The sequence below is a fragment of the Podarcis muralis genome, chromosome 6 (genome assembly GCF_964188315.1).
Source record: "Podarcis muralis chromosome 6, rPodMur119.hap1.1, whole genome shotgun sequence".
NCBI classification, from domain to species: Eukaryota; Metazoa; Chordata; class Lepidosauria; order Squamata; family Lacertidae; genus Podarcis; species Podarcis muralis.
In genome coordinates, this window is record NC_135660.1 from 68,333,627 (window position 1) to 68,350,379 (window position 16,753).

A 16,753-nucleotide genomic window follows, 5' to 3' on the forward strand; every position below is an offset into this window, starting at 1 on the left:
TGGGGGGGGGAATGAATGAATTCCTATGCCTCACAAATAACTCAGAGATGCATTTTAAATAAAAGGACACTTTCTACTCATGTAAAAACACACTGATTACTGGACCATCCGCGGGCCGGATCGAGAAGGCGATTGGGCCACGTCTGGCCCCCAGGCCTTAGTTTGCCTACCCCTGGTCCAGACAGTAAGCCTGATCCTATGATTGTGAAATATGCCCAGTGTAGAACTACCCTCAGGTTTCTGCTATTGTGACAATGCATTTGCTATTTCTTTCTTCCAACATCAGCAGGAAGCTAGAGGAACTCCTGTACTTCCAAGTGCTTAGGGATGGAAAGAAAAACATTTGTCCTACCTCATTTCTCAAAGAGGGCCAGTCCTAGCAACATTTCCCCTCATATCATGACTTTCTGAGATGAATTCAATAGCATACATGTGGATTTCTTTTCTGTTTTATTAGATGCAACATTATCATAGTACTCCGGAAGATAAATACGTAGAAGTATTGCCTTCCATGATTCAACCCATTGGGCAAAATGGGTATTCACAGTCTTCCTTGCTGTCCTTTTGACAGATGGGCTGTTCTGTTTTGTCATAGTTATTCACTTCTCCTGCATGGTTCATGTACAGCAACATCTGCAAGAAGCATTGCTTTGATTGTTCACTTAGCCGATGGTCTAAATCTATTTGGTGGAAACTGAATTGTTCACTTCTTCTGTATATGCATATTCTTGCTTGTGGTGATATATATATATTTAACTGAAGTATGCCTACGTCTGTATGTTTGCCTTGTATGCTTGTGGCTAACAGGATGTCTCAACTCCAGAAATGTTATTGTAAATAATCTCTGTCCTAATGAATTGTGCATTTTCTCCACCTTATCTGTGTTGTGAACTTCGATCAACACTCTGAACAAGCCCTATTGATTTGATTAATTCATCATTTTTCAGCAGGCTAAACTGCCTTTCCTAGCCCGGGGTCTTTTGGAGCAATATATCCAAAACAAGTGGGAGCTTCATATAATAAAGTGTTTACTCCTTTCTTAATTTTGACAAATAAACTAAATTAGCTTTGGATGCTGGAAATTAATTTAGCATCCAGTTGCAAAAAGGGCATGCAATGTGAGGGTTGTGCTGAAGTTATTTTAATATTATTCATACTGGTGATAAGGAGAGGAGGCTGGTATATTAACACTAACAAGATACCACTTACTGCTTTTCCCCCTATCTCCATTTGCATGTTGAGTTTGCATTGGATTCCTTCAAATGTAATAACACATTGTGCAGCAAGAAAGAGCAGCAGCAAATATCATTGGGGGAGGGTGGTGTTGAGCTTCATAGAACTCAGTTTTATACACAAGAGAAAATGCATTTTAATGGAGTGCGCTTGAGCGATTGATTTTATGCCTGTAGAATTAATATACAGAATTGCAGAGGGAATAGGAAGCTCACTCCGTGGTATTCAGGACTATAACACAAATGTGCATCTTGCATTCTGACCATGTTTAAATACTAATTATCTATCAATAGCTATTGCTCTCAGTACAGGGGGAAATTCTATAATGAATTCCAGTGGAAGTCTGACATTAAAAAAATTCTCAAGAGTTTTGGGTGAATATGGTTCTTTTCCTAGTCTAATGGTTTTGTAAAATAGATTTAACCCATTGTAACCAAGCCCCCCCCCCCATTCACTATGTATATTTTAAAAGTTATCCAGAACAGGAAAGTGTAGTATAATTATTGAGGTGGTTTCCCCTTAAGTTTCATTCACATGTAAACTTTCTAGAAGTGCAACATGGAAGTTGAAAGTGTTTCGAATGCTTTAATTTTCAAACTACACCCCCTTTAAAAACAATAACAACACAATGGTATTGCTAAATCAGCAAATACACTTTATGGGGAAATCCTTTTGGTAAGGAGACTGGTAAGTTAAGTCTATTTAAGTAAGTTAAGTCTATTTATTGGTAAGGAGACTGGTAAGTTAAGTCTATTTAGGATCATAACTGTCTAAATCCTTAATCCTTAACATACATAATAAAATAGAGGGGGAATGTCAAGCTAATTGCATTGTGGGAAATCTGCCCAGAGCCTCATCTAAGAATGTGAGGTCCAACCAATCACAGCCGTGATCCTTCTTTAAAGTGAATTGCAGTAGCAATGGCTAATCAATATAGATGGGTCAAATTATTGGCTTGGATCCTAAGAACCTTGGGACTAGTTCCATGTGTCCAAGAGTTTCTTGAATTTCAGCCTTCCATTCTGCATTTGTGAAATGGCACGGGGTCTGCCATCCAGGGGGGGGGGGGCGTCAGTGATTTCTTGATGTGGCCATGCATTTGTGTTTATCTAAATAGATCCCAGACCCCCCACCCAAAAAAAAAAAAAAATAGAACTATGGAATTTGTTCATAAATGCATGTATCCAGAACTTTAATCTTAAGATAATAATAATAATAATAAACATCAGGGTCCTGAAATTCTCGTAGTCCAAATGTGTGGTACTGTGATTATATTCCCATATATTATTGATAGCACAATAACGTTTGGTGTTAAAATGGGAGTTACTTGGATCATAAATACTGCATTGGTTACTTAAACACATGCTATAAAAGATGCAAAATCTGCAAACTATCTCAGGTAAAGAGGTAAATATACAGCATTAACATAATTAATAAGTTAATTATGAGCCCGTGTAAAACTTTTTCCGCAATGTTACTTGTTTTCGAAGCAGTATCAAAATGGTATTGGTAAGGCAAAAACCATTTGTTTATTGAAAATGTACCCTTAGCATTAGGATGCATTCTGATATTCCCCAAAAGTGTTTGCACTGTTAAATGTTTCAGATTATTGTTAACGATTTCTCATTTGACATTTTTGCCATCTCTCATTGACAAAATAAGAATTGTGTGCACATTTGTGTAAGCCTAGTAGATTTTGGCTTTAATTAGAACTTGCAGTTTTTAATCAGTGTGATTACTGTTTTCCGCTGTAACTTTGCGGACCAGATAATGCCTAACTTTTATCTAAATTCAATGGACTGTTTCCAATTTAAATACAATGAGCTTTGCAAGACAAAACTGGGATGAAAACCTTCATAGGCATCTGAACCTCAAGAGACGGTGTCTCCTGGGGCTCTTGTCTACATTTCTTAATTAAGAACATACAGTAACCAGGACTGGTTAATTGCTCCAAATTTTCCTTAGGTCTTCAAAAGTAACAGATCAAAAGATGCTGCAATGTTTTTGATGTGCTTTCGATGTGCTTTAAGTGTCATTGCTTAACAAATTGTCTTTCCTTTATCTTGTATATGATGGGATCCTCGCTAGACAGAGGTAACAGATAGGGGACAGTTGTATAACTGCCCCCTGGTGTGCTGTTGGTGGTGTCTCTCTTTGTTCCCTAGTATTGTTCCTAAACTTAAGCTTGCTATTTCGGTGCTTCTGTGCCTGCATGTTTTCATACACATTAACCACAACTCCACTCCGTCCTTTAATATTTTTCTTTCCTGTGTGTGTGTGTGTGTGTGTGTGTGTGTGTGTATGAGATGTCTTTTAATACTTCTGAACTAGTAAATTTAGAACCCAACCTCTAACCCACTTTGTGCATACTTTTCAGCCTTTAAATCTTCAGTTGTCAAAATGGTTTAGCGCTCTTGAGTTCAGCAATTTATCTTGTGTGTGTGGTAGGGTAAAGGGAGAACACTTGTGTGGTCATCTCTGCAGTACAGTGACCATAAGTGTGGTTTATTTCACCACAGTCCAGTGCAGATATAAGGGATGCGGGTGGCGCTGTGGGTAAAAGCCTCAGCGCCTAGGGCTTGCCGATCGAAAGGTCGGCGGTTCGAATCCCCGTGGCGGGGTGCGCTCCCGTTGTTCGGTCCCAGAGCCTGCCAACCTAGCAGTTCGAAAGCACTCCTGGGTGCAAGTAGATAAATAGGGACCGCTTACTAGCGGGAAGGTAAACGGCGTTTCCGTGTGCGGCTTTGGCTCGCCAGAGCAGCGATGTCACGCTGGCCACATGACCCGGAAGTGTCTCCGGACAGCGCTGGCCCCCGGCCTCTTGAGTGAGATGGGCGCACAACCCTAGAGTCTGTCAAGACTGGCCCGTACGGGCAGGGGTACCTTTACCTTTACCTTTACCAGTGCAGATGCGATGTTGTTGATACCTTAACCATGGTGCGGAGATCAGGAGTGAAGCATAGGTGTATCCTACTTGTTTCTCTCCTTGTAGCAACTTTTCCTCTCCTTTCCATTTCTAGGGTTAACAAGGGTTTTGCATTGAATGTGCAATGATGCAAACAACAGTTAAGACTAACTCATGAAGCTATGTTTTGCAAACCTACTTCAAGCCATCGTTACAATTTCTAGTTTCAGGGGAACCATGGTTAGCATTAACCATGGCTTGCATCAGTGTACAGTACATGTAACCCAAACCATTGTTTACCATAACTCCTGCAGCCTGCTCCCAATTTCATTACCATGGTTCAGAGAGGGACATCCTTGGGTCTGTATCAGACCTGCATTGCAACTGAAGTAGTTGCTGTAAGAAACTTTGCTGAAAGGGTTGTTGTTTTGCTTATTCAAAGCAGGGGCCCTCAATCCCAAGTACTAATATGTTACTTTTTTTTTAACAGAAACACGAAACTGACAGTGAAATTCCTTGTGCCTACTATATAAAGAATGGCAATAAAGAGCCCTTAGAATACCTTAGCATTTTGCAAACAATTAGGCTGGTAGGAGGGAACAGTGAGGCGCCTTTTGAGTTGACTCTTCTGGGTTGAAATGTGTGTTGTAAGATAGAGAATAAAGCTTGATTCTTATCTTAATCTTCAAGAAACAACTGACAAATTTAAAGGCTGGAAAAGTTATCTAGAATGACAATAGGAGGGGGTTTATTTAGGGAAAGGGATGGGTAGAGGCAACAATATTAAAAGTGTAAAAGATGTGGTCTTGTTTTAACTCCTGGCTTTTTAAACTGAGTTTATTTTTCTTCTCTTGGGAACATCGTGCTTTTGATTGCTTAAAATAGAGAATCTCCCAGGAACGTGAAAAGTTTGCAGATGAAGACAGCATCTTTTATGCTCTTGGAGAATGCGGTTTGATCTCCTTTTCTGACTATATCTTCCTCACTACAGTTCTTTCCAGTAAGTACATGTTTTGTCCTTATCATTTTATTAACCCTGAAGGTGTTTAAAATAATAATAATAAATCCTTAAATGATGGCAATATGGGGTGTGTTTTTCCCTTACAGTTTGCCTATCTTTAAACTATCTTCAAAACCATTTGATAAGGCCATTTTAGTAAGTTTCTTTATATTAAAGAGCAGTTCTGTACTCTACCAAGCCCTGCAGGATAGCTCAGCCAGTAGAGCATGTGACTCTTAATTTCAAGCGTCATGAGTTTGAGCCCCACGTTGGGCAAAAAGATTCCTGCATTGCAAGGGGTTGAACTAGGTGGCCCTTGTGGTCCCTTCCAACTCTATGGTTCTACAATAGAAATAGCAAAGCATCATTAGAGACCTTCTAGGAATGTAATTAGAAGAGTTTTGGATTTGATATCCCGCCTTTCACTCCCTTTAAGGAGTCTCAAAGCGGCTAACATTCTCCTTTCCCTTCCTCCCCCACAACAAACACTCTGTGAGGTGAGTGGGGCTGAGAGACTTCAGAGAAGTGTGACTAGCCCAAGGTCACCCAGCAGCTGCATGTGGAGGAGCGGAGACACGAACCCGGTTCCCCAGATTACAAGACTACCGCTCTTAACCACTACACCACACTGGCTCTCTTTACCATAGTTGTCGTATACCTAGTCAGACCATTGGAACATCTAGATCAGTAGTGTTTACACTGTTAACGGAGAAATCTGAGGGCTCCCTTGGACAAAAAACAAGGACACCAGCCAGGAATACCAGAGCAAAGCAGCAGCCAGTAGGCTTGGTCTTTACTGAAGACTGTCGCGACAGGACTCCCACCTGCCACCAGGTGAAACAAGATGGAAGCCCTGAACAAAAGAAGACCCCAACTTTTATTAGCTACTAATACCCCATGCTACACCCCTAAGACTACATCATTGACACATCACTGAGTGTCTTGTCACCTGTCCGGTTCCTCCTTCCCCCCTTGCCATGATTACATTCCTGAGGATAAAGAGGAGTTCACTGTTTCCTGCCCCCAGAGGGAAGGGCTGGTCACTGTCCTTTGTTTCAGTCCATACTGAATCCACTTCCATATGCAGGTCCTTTGTGAGTGTAATGATCTTCTGTCTAGGACCATCAAGGTTGGCATGCCAACTGGGTAGGGCTCACTGTGGACATGTTGGTACGTTCAGGGAAGTTTCATTAAATGAAGTGTCATGTGTGAGTGTGAGTGTGTATGTGTTGTGTTTGTACAAACTGAATGATTGGAGGGGTGTTTCCTGCAACAACACTTGCCGACAGTGACTACAAGGTTTCAGACAGGACTCTTTCTGAGTTTTATCTAGAGATAGCAAGGATGGAACACAGGACTGCCTACCTACAGACATGTGCTCTGCCACAGAGCTATGGGACACCAGCACCTGGCTTTCACTGTGCTATAGAGGTTCTTATGAAAATGCTTACCTATATGCTTGCCTTTCTACTTTCCACTGGGATGTTCACAGTAGAAGAGCAATGCATAAGTAGTTGGCAGAGGTTTGCCTGAATCTCCCCACCTGCACACAAATACAGTTTGCACTAATAATGTGTGTTAGGAAATTTCTCTCGTTTCAAAGCAACCAAGCTTACAGCCTGTTGGCAAGAAAAAGCCAAATCATAAATATGAATATTTGTTTCTGTGCTCTGGTGCGCATTGTGCACATATATTAGTCGTTCGTACTTTCAGAGGAGCACTGAGAAGTGCTGAGGCATCAAAACAGCAATTCCACATTAGCTTTATTCTTGCCCAGAAAAGTGCAGAGAGGAAAAAATGTTGTTTGTCCACCGAAATGAGCAAGGACTTGCTGCAGAATTCAATGAAAACGAGTTTATGGATTACAACACACACATTTCTTTTATATATAGCTGCTTTATACCCTAGGAAGGGCTATTTTATCCTTTTCTATTGTATTTTTTTCCCTGGATACTTTTTTTGATGCTCCATGATGATCCACCAGATGTTTCAGTTGCCCTCCTTGATCTCTTGGATGTAACTCAAACATACAAAATTTGCTGCACCCTAACACAGTAATCCCTAATTCTCTCTGTTGTTTATAGTTCAAATCCTGCTCACGGTTTCATCACGTTATAATATTTCTTTAAGTAATCCAGAAAAGGCTTCCATTCTTCAATAAGGCAATCATCATTAAGTTCTCTTATTTTAGCTGTTAACTTTGCTGATTCAGCATATTCCATCTCTTTGCTTAATCCATTCTTCTTTATTGGGTGTAATTTGCACTGTCCATACCCTGTTCGTTGTTTTTTTTTTATAGTTTCTGTGTTAGTTAGATGCAACCCAGGAAGTTTTATTTTCCATTAACTCAGATGTCGTTCTCATCCTGATTTGAATTCTGTGATGCTACTGAATTGCCTTCTAAACTTGAGGAACTTCGTATCCTTTTACTGCCCTTTCTGCATTCAGTTTTTGTCTGCCCTTTCAAGTCGCTGTCATCTATGCTTCAGCAATGCTAAGTCACCCAGTTGCATTTAACATGTTTGGCTCCTGATCTGGGGCTGGCGCAATCATGACTGATTCCTTAAGCTTCCTTCACTGTGGTTTGCCATGATTCCGAATCGAGCCATTCCCTTTGTTCCATAGCTCCTGTTAATTTGTTTTAAACCTAATTAGTTTACGCCTCTAATAAAATAATTAGTTAATGCGTGTGAATAAAACAAACCATTAAGAAGGAGGAAAACGGAATGTTAATACATTATTAAGTAACAGAATGTTAACAAACTACTTATGTGTAATTATAATTGCAGGATGCTTCGTTGTTTTTAAAGAGCACAAATTAGTTCAAAAACAAATAGTCTCTGGCTGTAGCTATGATTGACTTTGGCTTCAGCTGTGTTCTGGGTGAGATGTATTTGCTTTTCTGCTGGTTTTATTAGTGCGTGATAATGTTGATTGTATTTAATATTTTATGGTAGAAGGAGCCTCGGGAGAGGTTTTACTCTTAAAGGTGGCCTATAAATGTTTTAAGGTAAGATAGAAAAGAATATGCTTGGAAGATGTCTGTAATTCTTTGTGCACTTACCTGGGAGTAAGATCCACTTAGGTCAGTGGAGCTTTCTTTTGATTAAACATGAATAAGCTTGCACCATAAATGGCTTATTTGAAGTTATCTAATAGAAACCTCTGTAGAGTGAGAATATATGTCATCCTAACTAGTGGAACAGCATCATAAACCTCTTCTACATAGATGATGTGAAAAATTGGGCTTATCTCGGCTTTATTTTAATTCAGATTTAATCAGCGATGTGGCATTGATTTTGGCACCACTCAGCGCATCTGTGCTAGCCTTTGAAAGCCTAATTACAAGCAAGGAAAATTAAATGCCAAAATTAAGAGATTTGATGGTATCGGCAGTTTTTATTCTGCCAGTTACCCTCCTTTCTGTTCAGGGACGCGGACTTATAAAAAATATTGGGGGGGCCCGGGAAAGCTCATGAATAATAAATAAGCTCATGAATATGCAAATAAAGTGGCGCCGCCTCCTCGTGAGCGAATAGGGGAGAGCGTGCTGCGCCTATTAATCAGCTCCAAAGGAAATTGGGTGGAGCTTTTGCTCGGGAGGGAGGGCAGGAGGCATGCAGCCCGCCCCTCCCTGTGCATTTTGGGCCGGGGGAGGGGCGGCGATGGCGCTCTGCTGGAGGGGCGCCGGAGATTATTGGGGGGGCGGAGCCCCCCCAAACGAATTTTTGAGGGGGCTCGGGCCCCCTCAAGCCCCATGGAGTCGGCGCCTATGTTTCTGTTTCAAAATATTAGTCTATCTCCTTCTTTTGTAGACCCACTGTGATGTCTTTTTACAAAAATCATACGGGTCCTCTCTTAAGTGGATATCCCTAGCAATCCAATGAATAAAGTTAGGAAGCATTAGTCCATTAAGCCCTAGAAAATGGGTCTTATTTTGGGGGTTGGTTTTTTTTCTTACCGCAGTGCTCATCAGCTGGCCAGACCTTAAATACAACTCATTTGCATTTTACAAGCAGAGAGCTGTTTGCCTACTGCATAGAAGATGAAGTCTGTCACCATATTTTATTTATAAGTAATTTACTGCTCTCATGCAGTCTGTTTCCCAGTCTGCTGTATGATCCCCCCCCCCCATTCCAAAAAAAGATAATAAAATAACATTTAGAAATGTGCTGATAACTTCTGGTCTTCTGTTAAATGAATGTGTCAGGGAACTGACATCAGAGCGAGAAGCGGAGGCAGGGCTCCCGAACGATGCTGGAGAGGGGAGCAGCAGGGGGGAAGGAATTCAGTGGAACACCAATAGGGAAGAGAGGGAGATGGAGGAATTGGTGACAGGGCTCCCAGACCCTTCACCCGAATCTAGTGGAGAGAGCGCTGGCACGCCCCTGCCTTCCCCTCACTTGCGCAGACGCGTTCCGCGCAGGGAACATAGGAGGAGACTTGGGGTCAAACAGCTTTTATGCTGGAAGAGGTTTAAGAGACACCCACTGACGGATTCTGCAAGTGACTAACAGGTCACGGAGGGAGAGCTCTGACCCCAAGCATGGTTGGGCAAGCAAACTAACTAAACCGAAGGCAATTTACGCACAAGTAACCCCTCACAACCATTACAGAATGCTATAGCAAAAAAAAACCAAAAACAAAAACAAAACATAGAGGATGCTGCACCAGTTTCATTGCTTTAGCTACTCTCCAATTTTTATTTTTATTAGCACCGTTCAAATCTCCTCAGTGATGAGATACTAGGCTTACACAAAAAGAAGTGGAACTTCCCTTTTATCTTCTTTAGAATTGAATTGGGTGAAAAGACATTTGGACTGGTGGATGTACTTGCTGGTACAGCAGTTATAGGACAGAGATAATGAAAATATGACACTAACAAGACCAGCAGGAGAAAATATAGGTCTAGTGCTTTTTCAGCCCAATCCTAATGGTTTTGAATGGTGTTAAAATGTTGTGAGCTCCCATGTGAAATAACTGTATTTCTAATAAACAATTTTTTTATTGGCTATATTTGCACAGAAGTAAATTCCGCTTATCTAATTCAAAATAGCTCATAAGGAATGATATTTAGGATTCTGGCCCTATAGCTATAACTTCTATTTGTAACCAGAGAAATGAAAAAAATCACTTTTAAATTTTAACCTGATTCACTGGTAATCTGTTGGAGTTTCTTGGTGTAGCTGCAAGGGAGAGCACACCTGTTTGATATGTGACCCATCAAAGCCAATTTTCCACCCCCAATTTTTAATTCTGTGAGGAGACATACAGAGATCTATATTGGAACAAATAGCAGCTTTGGGGGATTTGTACTGCAGAAGGAAAGGGTTAACCTGCACTCCCCCAGCTCCCTACCTTAGAGGACTCTGCAGTAGAGAACGAAAAAGAAAATGCTAAAATGTTGTATTCTTTTAAGGGGAACAGTAGCTTTTGCTAAATTGGATGCTCACTCTCACTATTTCAATATCTCAAAGACATCCCCGTTGAGAATTTTGGTCCATATGCTGGTTACCACCCATGAGCGGAATGCTTTGTGCTGCAGAAGTTGTGGTCTTCCAGATCACTGGCAATGGTAGTTGTAGATCCAGGACAGAAAGTAATTGTGGGTTAGTGGCAATGATTCTATATAAGGTGAACCCTTTATAATGCAATTTTCATCATGCCAACCTGATGGATTCTAGCCTCCTAGCAAGGCAGGTTTAGAATAGCCATTTATATAGCATTGGGCCAGGACTTGGGCATGAATTTACTACGGAAGGCTTTGTCTTTGCATTTGTTTTTGTCCTTTGAAGGTCAGCCAATAACTGATGTAATGTTGCTAAAAGATAAGACACAATGTTTAGATGAGAGTACAAGCCTTATCTCTTCAAACTGCAAAGGAGAGATAAGTTAAACTGTATTCATCATTGGTGCTTTAAAAAAAATCACATATTGCCATTTATTTAATATATTTGTATAGTAAAGACTTTTTAAAAAAAACAACCCTAAAAGAAGCCTTAAAAGAAAGTCATTGCCACTAAATGTGTGTTTTATGTTGCGTCCATATGGAGTTTTGGCTTTGGTCAAGTGTGAAATGGCCAACATGGTTGCCAGGAGATGGCAACCCCATAGCTGGCTGGCAGCCACTGGATAGTCTTCTGAGACTTTACTAGGTATATGATGTCATTCATGCAATTAGCAGTGGCTTCCTAGAAAATAAATTGCGGTTGTGGGCACCCTGATATGGACAGAGGCTTTGATGTGCAGGCTAGGGGGGATTTTGCACTTTGCCACACGCTGTGGGCCTGATCTAAACCTCCCACTTGTTCCAGTTGCATGAATGGCATTGGATCTAGTTTGGACCTGAATCTCCATCGAGGAGTCCACTTCAGCTAACCATAAATGCTTCAGTGGATTATAGGCCAAACTGTATTCAGTTCTAAAGCAGAATTTCTCACACAGTCTGGGATCTTGGTTGAATTGATTAGACCGTCAGGGCAGCTCCTGGCATCTGCTTACCATGTTAGAAAAGTTTGCATTTTTGCAAACTTAAGGCAAAACAAATGAGGCACATTGAATGCATGTGCACCGACAGTGGGCACTATATAATATTTGGTTTTGACTTTTTGCAAACTGTGGCACATGCCTGTGCCTTGGACTATAAAGAGTCCTAGCAGTGTTCCCCTCCCCCCTTGCTACTGCCAAGTTAACCCATATTCTCTTCTCAAATTTCAGTGTGATAATTCAAGGTGCTTTGTTCTTCCCTTTCCCATAAAGGACATTTTTCATATAAACCCAAATCAGACGGATAATACCATTCAATTCATATTAGCTAGGATATGACATTTTATTTTCTGAATACGGAGATGGGGAGTATAATATGTTTGAAGTTCCTTTTAATGGAATTTTTCCATCTCATTAAGTTGTAAAGATGAGTTGTAAAGAAACAATTTTGTCCTTTCCCTTTTCCCCTTTTTGTCTGCTTAAATTACAATGCAACATTATGCACGGGTATAAATTGTTTGTAGTGTTCCGATTTTTAGTGCCAGCCGAGTGTTGATTTAATTTTGCTGACTGGAGTTAATGTTTTGTGGAAGTGCTGAGCCTCTGCTGGAAAATCTTGACTTAGATTGCAGTCCTAAACACACTTAGTGGTGGAGAGTCTCCCTCCTCAAATTTGATGGGACTTGCTTCTGAGTAAACATGGACAGGATTGCTTTGTAAATCCAGTAGTAATGTTCACTAGTAACGTATTGCTACCCTCTATTAAATTTTAGAAGGAGCAAGGAATAGCATGCAGGCATCTAGGACTTTATAGTCTTATCTGAATCTCATTCTCACCAAAGATCAGTATCATTTTGAATAACATAAAATCCACACATAATCTGCATATTTGGACATTAAATATTTGGAAATTAATTACCCTGTCAAATATATTTATTTTGAAGATTTATAGCAAAGCTTGGAAGCTGTGCCCTTCCAGACTGTGTTGCACCATGTACCATGGCTCCCATCAGCCCTGACGTTTTTCCACGTTGTTTGGGGTTCCCCACTGATAAGGCAGTTCTTCCCACAGAGATTGTAGCAGCCCTGATAGAGGGGAAGGGCTGGGTTGAGAATTGCCCACTTGACCAGGCAACCCACATTGTGATGACCTCTTCTTACGCATTTCCAACCCAGTTCACTCAACCCACCAGGGAGTGGTGTTGTTTTATGAATCTCCTCCTGCTTTTATCCCAAGCCAATTTACAAGTCTGTTGTAAAAACAGCTAAGGTGTGTAAATTGCACCAAATACATGAAGCTTGGAGCACAGCCCCTCTGCTTCAGACAAACTGTAAACTTCTCTTGTCTTCACTGCAAACTCTAGAGGCACCATGGGGTTTTGGTTATTTTCCCTGTTTGTTTTTCCCAGCCCTTGTAATTGCTTACAATAAGCACTTGCACTGAACCAGTGGCAGTGTACATATTACCCCGCTTACCCCCTTAGAGGCAGGTTTTCTGTATGAATGCCGCCTTATTTGTAGATTTATATTTTATTTATTAATTGCCAAATAACATATTATCTGTGAGATGATCTTTAACCTGCCTTCTTAGTTGGTGTTGAAAATGCCATTATGCTGTCTTTAAAATCCAACTAGGTTCCTAACACATGGCCAAATTACAAGATGGAATATTGGATGCGTGGTTCACCCTGTTGGCAAGATGTCAAGCCACCTTTTCCCTTTTAGTAGCATACATTTTAGATGTGTCCTTGTGGAGGTCCCAGGGGAGAAATATTCACACATTTATTCAGCTAATCTTCATGTTATGCAAACATTTGAGAGAAGGATAAATCTTCAGCACTATGAATTTCCACTGAAAATGAATGCATTCTTTTGAGCATTAACCTAGCTCTGCCATAAAGGTATGCAGCTAATCCTGTTCAAGCAAGAAATTTCATGGCTTAATATTGTACTGGCATAATAAGAAAATCATCCCTTTACCTTCACTATGAGGAATGTTGTAGAATAATATTAACTCTGCTTGGAACGAAATCCTCTTTGGATATTTCTTGTTCTGACTGTCCTGCTTCTCCCTGAGATGCTTGCTGGTGGCTTTGATCATGGCTGTGTCCTTTGTTTTGTAGTGGAAATACCATTAGCCTGTTAGTAGTATCACCAGATGGAAGAGCAGCTGTTTACTGTTCTTCAGTTGTTGAAAGGGCACAGAATACACTTCTGCTTTATTCTAAGGTAACTTTGTTAACTCCCTTTGAGAACATACTTTCCTGCAGCTGCCTGTTGCATAAATCTCAAATAATATAGATTTCCCCTGAACACTAGAATGATAATGTACTACCTGCTCTGCAGGTAAGTGTTAATATTGACTTCCAATACCAACAATCCAATTGATGGATTGTTGGATCAGGTTCTGTCTCTGTAATGGACTTATTTTGTGTCCCTAGAACAAATAATAATGGTTCTCCAACTCTAAAATGTTTTTAGACAAGTTAATTAACAACAACCCACCACCAGTCCCCAAATAGGTTTCTCATTGGGCAGAAGGTTTGGTTTTGCTTCCCTGCATAGTACTTTACTTCTCCCAGTGGCTACCATAAACAGGTTCCAGACTATATTCTGAACTTTTTGAACATCAGCTTCCCATCTTTAACAGAAGAATGACAGTGATGCATTTCCTAGGATTTCTAGAACAGGCACACTGAAGGTTATTAATATTATTAAAAATATAAGATAAATAGTAATTATGGAATCATTTTGGGAACCTAGGGTTGCAAGTTGGAACCTCTATCATCGCATCTCCCCTTTTTTCACCCAGCTCAGGTTTCAAAAACATTACTATTATATCTCAAGCTACCTATTTAAATAGGTATTTCATGCATCATGTTCAGCCATTTTGCTGTTACTGTAAAGCATGTGAAACATCTTAACTCAGATTCCATTGTATTTTGTTGTTCAGCCTCTTCCTCGATATCAGATGTCTAAATAAGCAGTTAGGGTAACACCAGTTGTAAGTGTCTTCTGTTTCTTCTATACACAACCCCTCTTAAGAGTCTCTTAACATACAGTATATAGATATACAGTAACCTGTATTGTCAAAACTATTCACTTCTAATGGGTTATGTTCTTTGATTTATATAGTCTTACAGAACAGGAAAACCACTTTTCTGGTGGGGGTGTTTTCATGCAGGCCTGAAAGAAGGGGGGAAGGGGGAGACAGTTTGGGTTTTAGGCAACCAAGAGTACCATACTTTTCCGTGTATAACAAGCCCCCATGTATAAAAAGCCCCCTATTTTTTTAGCTGGGGGGGGGGAGAGATTGCCCAGAGTTGTTGAGCTTTCCAAGTGCTCTACAGGCTGCCCACAACTAAAAATTGAACACATCACCACGGTCGCCAAAAGCCTACCTGCCCATTCGACGCAACCACAGAAGATTGCACGTCCAACCAAACACATGCCAAATCGCCACTGCCAATCTCCTGCTGCCACCAATCGCCTGTCACCCCTCTGCTTTCTGTGTATAAGATGACCCACAATTTCTGCCTATTAGTTCTTGGGGGGGGGGGTTGTCTTATACACACAAAAATACGATACTTCTCTCTTGGGTCCTGTTCACACCTCTCAACTTGGTTAGCTGCCCAACCAAACCCTGGAAACTAGTTTTGTGAGCAGTAGAGTTCTCAGAGAATTTGCAGCGAGGTCTCACACTGCAATTCCCAGGATTCTTTGGGGGAATCCATGGTCGTTACAAACACTGGTGTGAGTTTATATAACAGAGACATCTAGCATGGTTTTATAGACAGAGTAGCACAGAAGACAAGTACAGTTTCTGTATCTCGCTTATTTCCTCCCACTGTGTGTGAAAGAACACTCTGCTGTATCTTATTTATAAGAAGTAGTTTGATTCTGAGGCTGGCATATATCCTGCTGTTTCATAGCCATGAGGAAGGAAACGCCAAGATGTGCAGTAACTTCTGTTTTACCTTCTATTGGATTTCAGATCTGCACATGTACTTTGTATTTCCATTGTGGGAACTTAGTAGTGCAACTTTGGAGTGCAAAATTTTTTAGCTGAGATAGGTAGCTTGGGTTTCCAAATAATTAAATGACTATTTTTGTAGGAAGCTGCCTGCCCAAAAAATACCAGCCTTAATAGTATAGTGCAGAATATTTAAGCAAAACATCCCCTTTCACTCTCCGTTAGGATTTGGCATTCTGAATGTGTTTTTTCTGTATTGCACAGGAGAGTGGTGTTGTGATGTCTATGAAGCCATTTAAACTGAAGAATCAACATTCTGAATATACCTTTAATTCTCCGTTTCAGAACTGTGCATACTTGATCAAATTCTGCTTAGCCTTTTTCCAATTAACACTGGAAAACGTATTGTGGCTCAGGGGCAATGTGTCTAGACTCTACAATCTAGACAGTTCTCATAATGCAGAGAATTTGAAGTAGTTGCTGAAACGGAGGGCATTTAATCTCAAAGGGGGAAATAACACAATATAGCTATTGCTAATTCTCACGGATGGTTGTTGACTTCAGAAGTGTATTATACTTGCTCTTTTGGCTGCTTTCACATTTCATTTAAAAGTAGGAATAAATTTTAACACTGCACAGGGGACTTGGAAGTACTGTTGCTTAAAACTGCCAAGTTGAACAAGGGAAATAGAAAATAAAGTGGTAGACAGACCGCATGGGCTTTTTAGTGTATGTGTGTTTCGGTGCTTATAAGCTGTATTTGATTGCATAACTCTATATTACTGTAATTCAATAATGTGCGATTTGTTTGACAGAGACCAACTGACAGGATCAGGAATTCTCGCTTGGCAAATGAACAACATGAATTACTTTCTCCAGCAAAGCCGATGGTGCTGGAGGCAAACTAGGCTTGCCATTTTTTCTAGAAGTGGTGGGTGGACAGACTTGAACAGGCTCAAAAAATGCCTGGTTATAAACAAGAGTGGGAACTGAGAAACTCCCACATTGAGCTGGTTCGAAAGCATCCAGATGGTAACCCTAAGGCAAAGATTCTTCTCTGGGACTATGAAATATGATCAGTGTAGGATTACAAATAACAGCATCTCTGCAAGATTTTTCAGTCAGCAGAATTTTAGTGTGCATCACTTCTTCCTCC

The 16,753-nt window shown here is 40.6% G+C and overlaps 1 protein-coding gene across 1 annotated transcript in view; it reads left to right on the forward strand.

Moving 5' to 3' along the window:
- Nucleotides 1-16,753, forward strand: part of MICU1 (mitochondrial calcium uptake 1) — a 130,675-nt gene that overhangs the window by 59,070 nt on the left and 54,852 nt on the right. Inside the window, exon 6 of the mRNA XM_077930505.1 lies at nucleotides 5,024-5,138. Within this exon, the coding sequence (XP_077786631.1) occupies nucleotides 5,024-5,138 (115 nt within the window). The remainder of the gene's footprint in view (nucleotides 1-5,023; nucleotides 5,139-16,753) is intronic.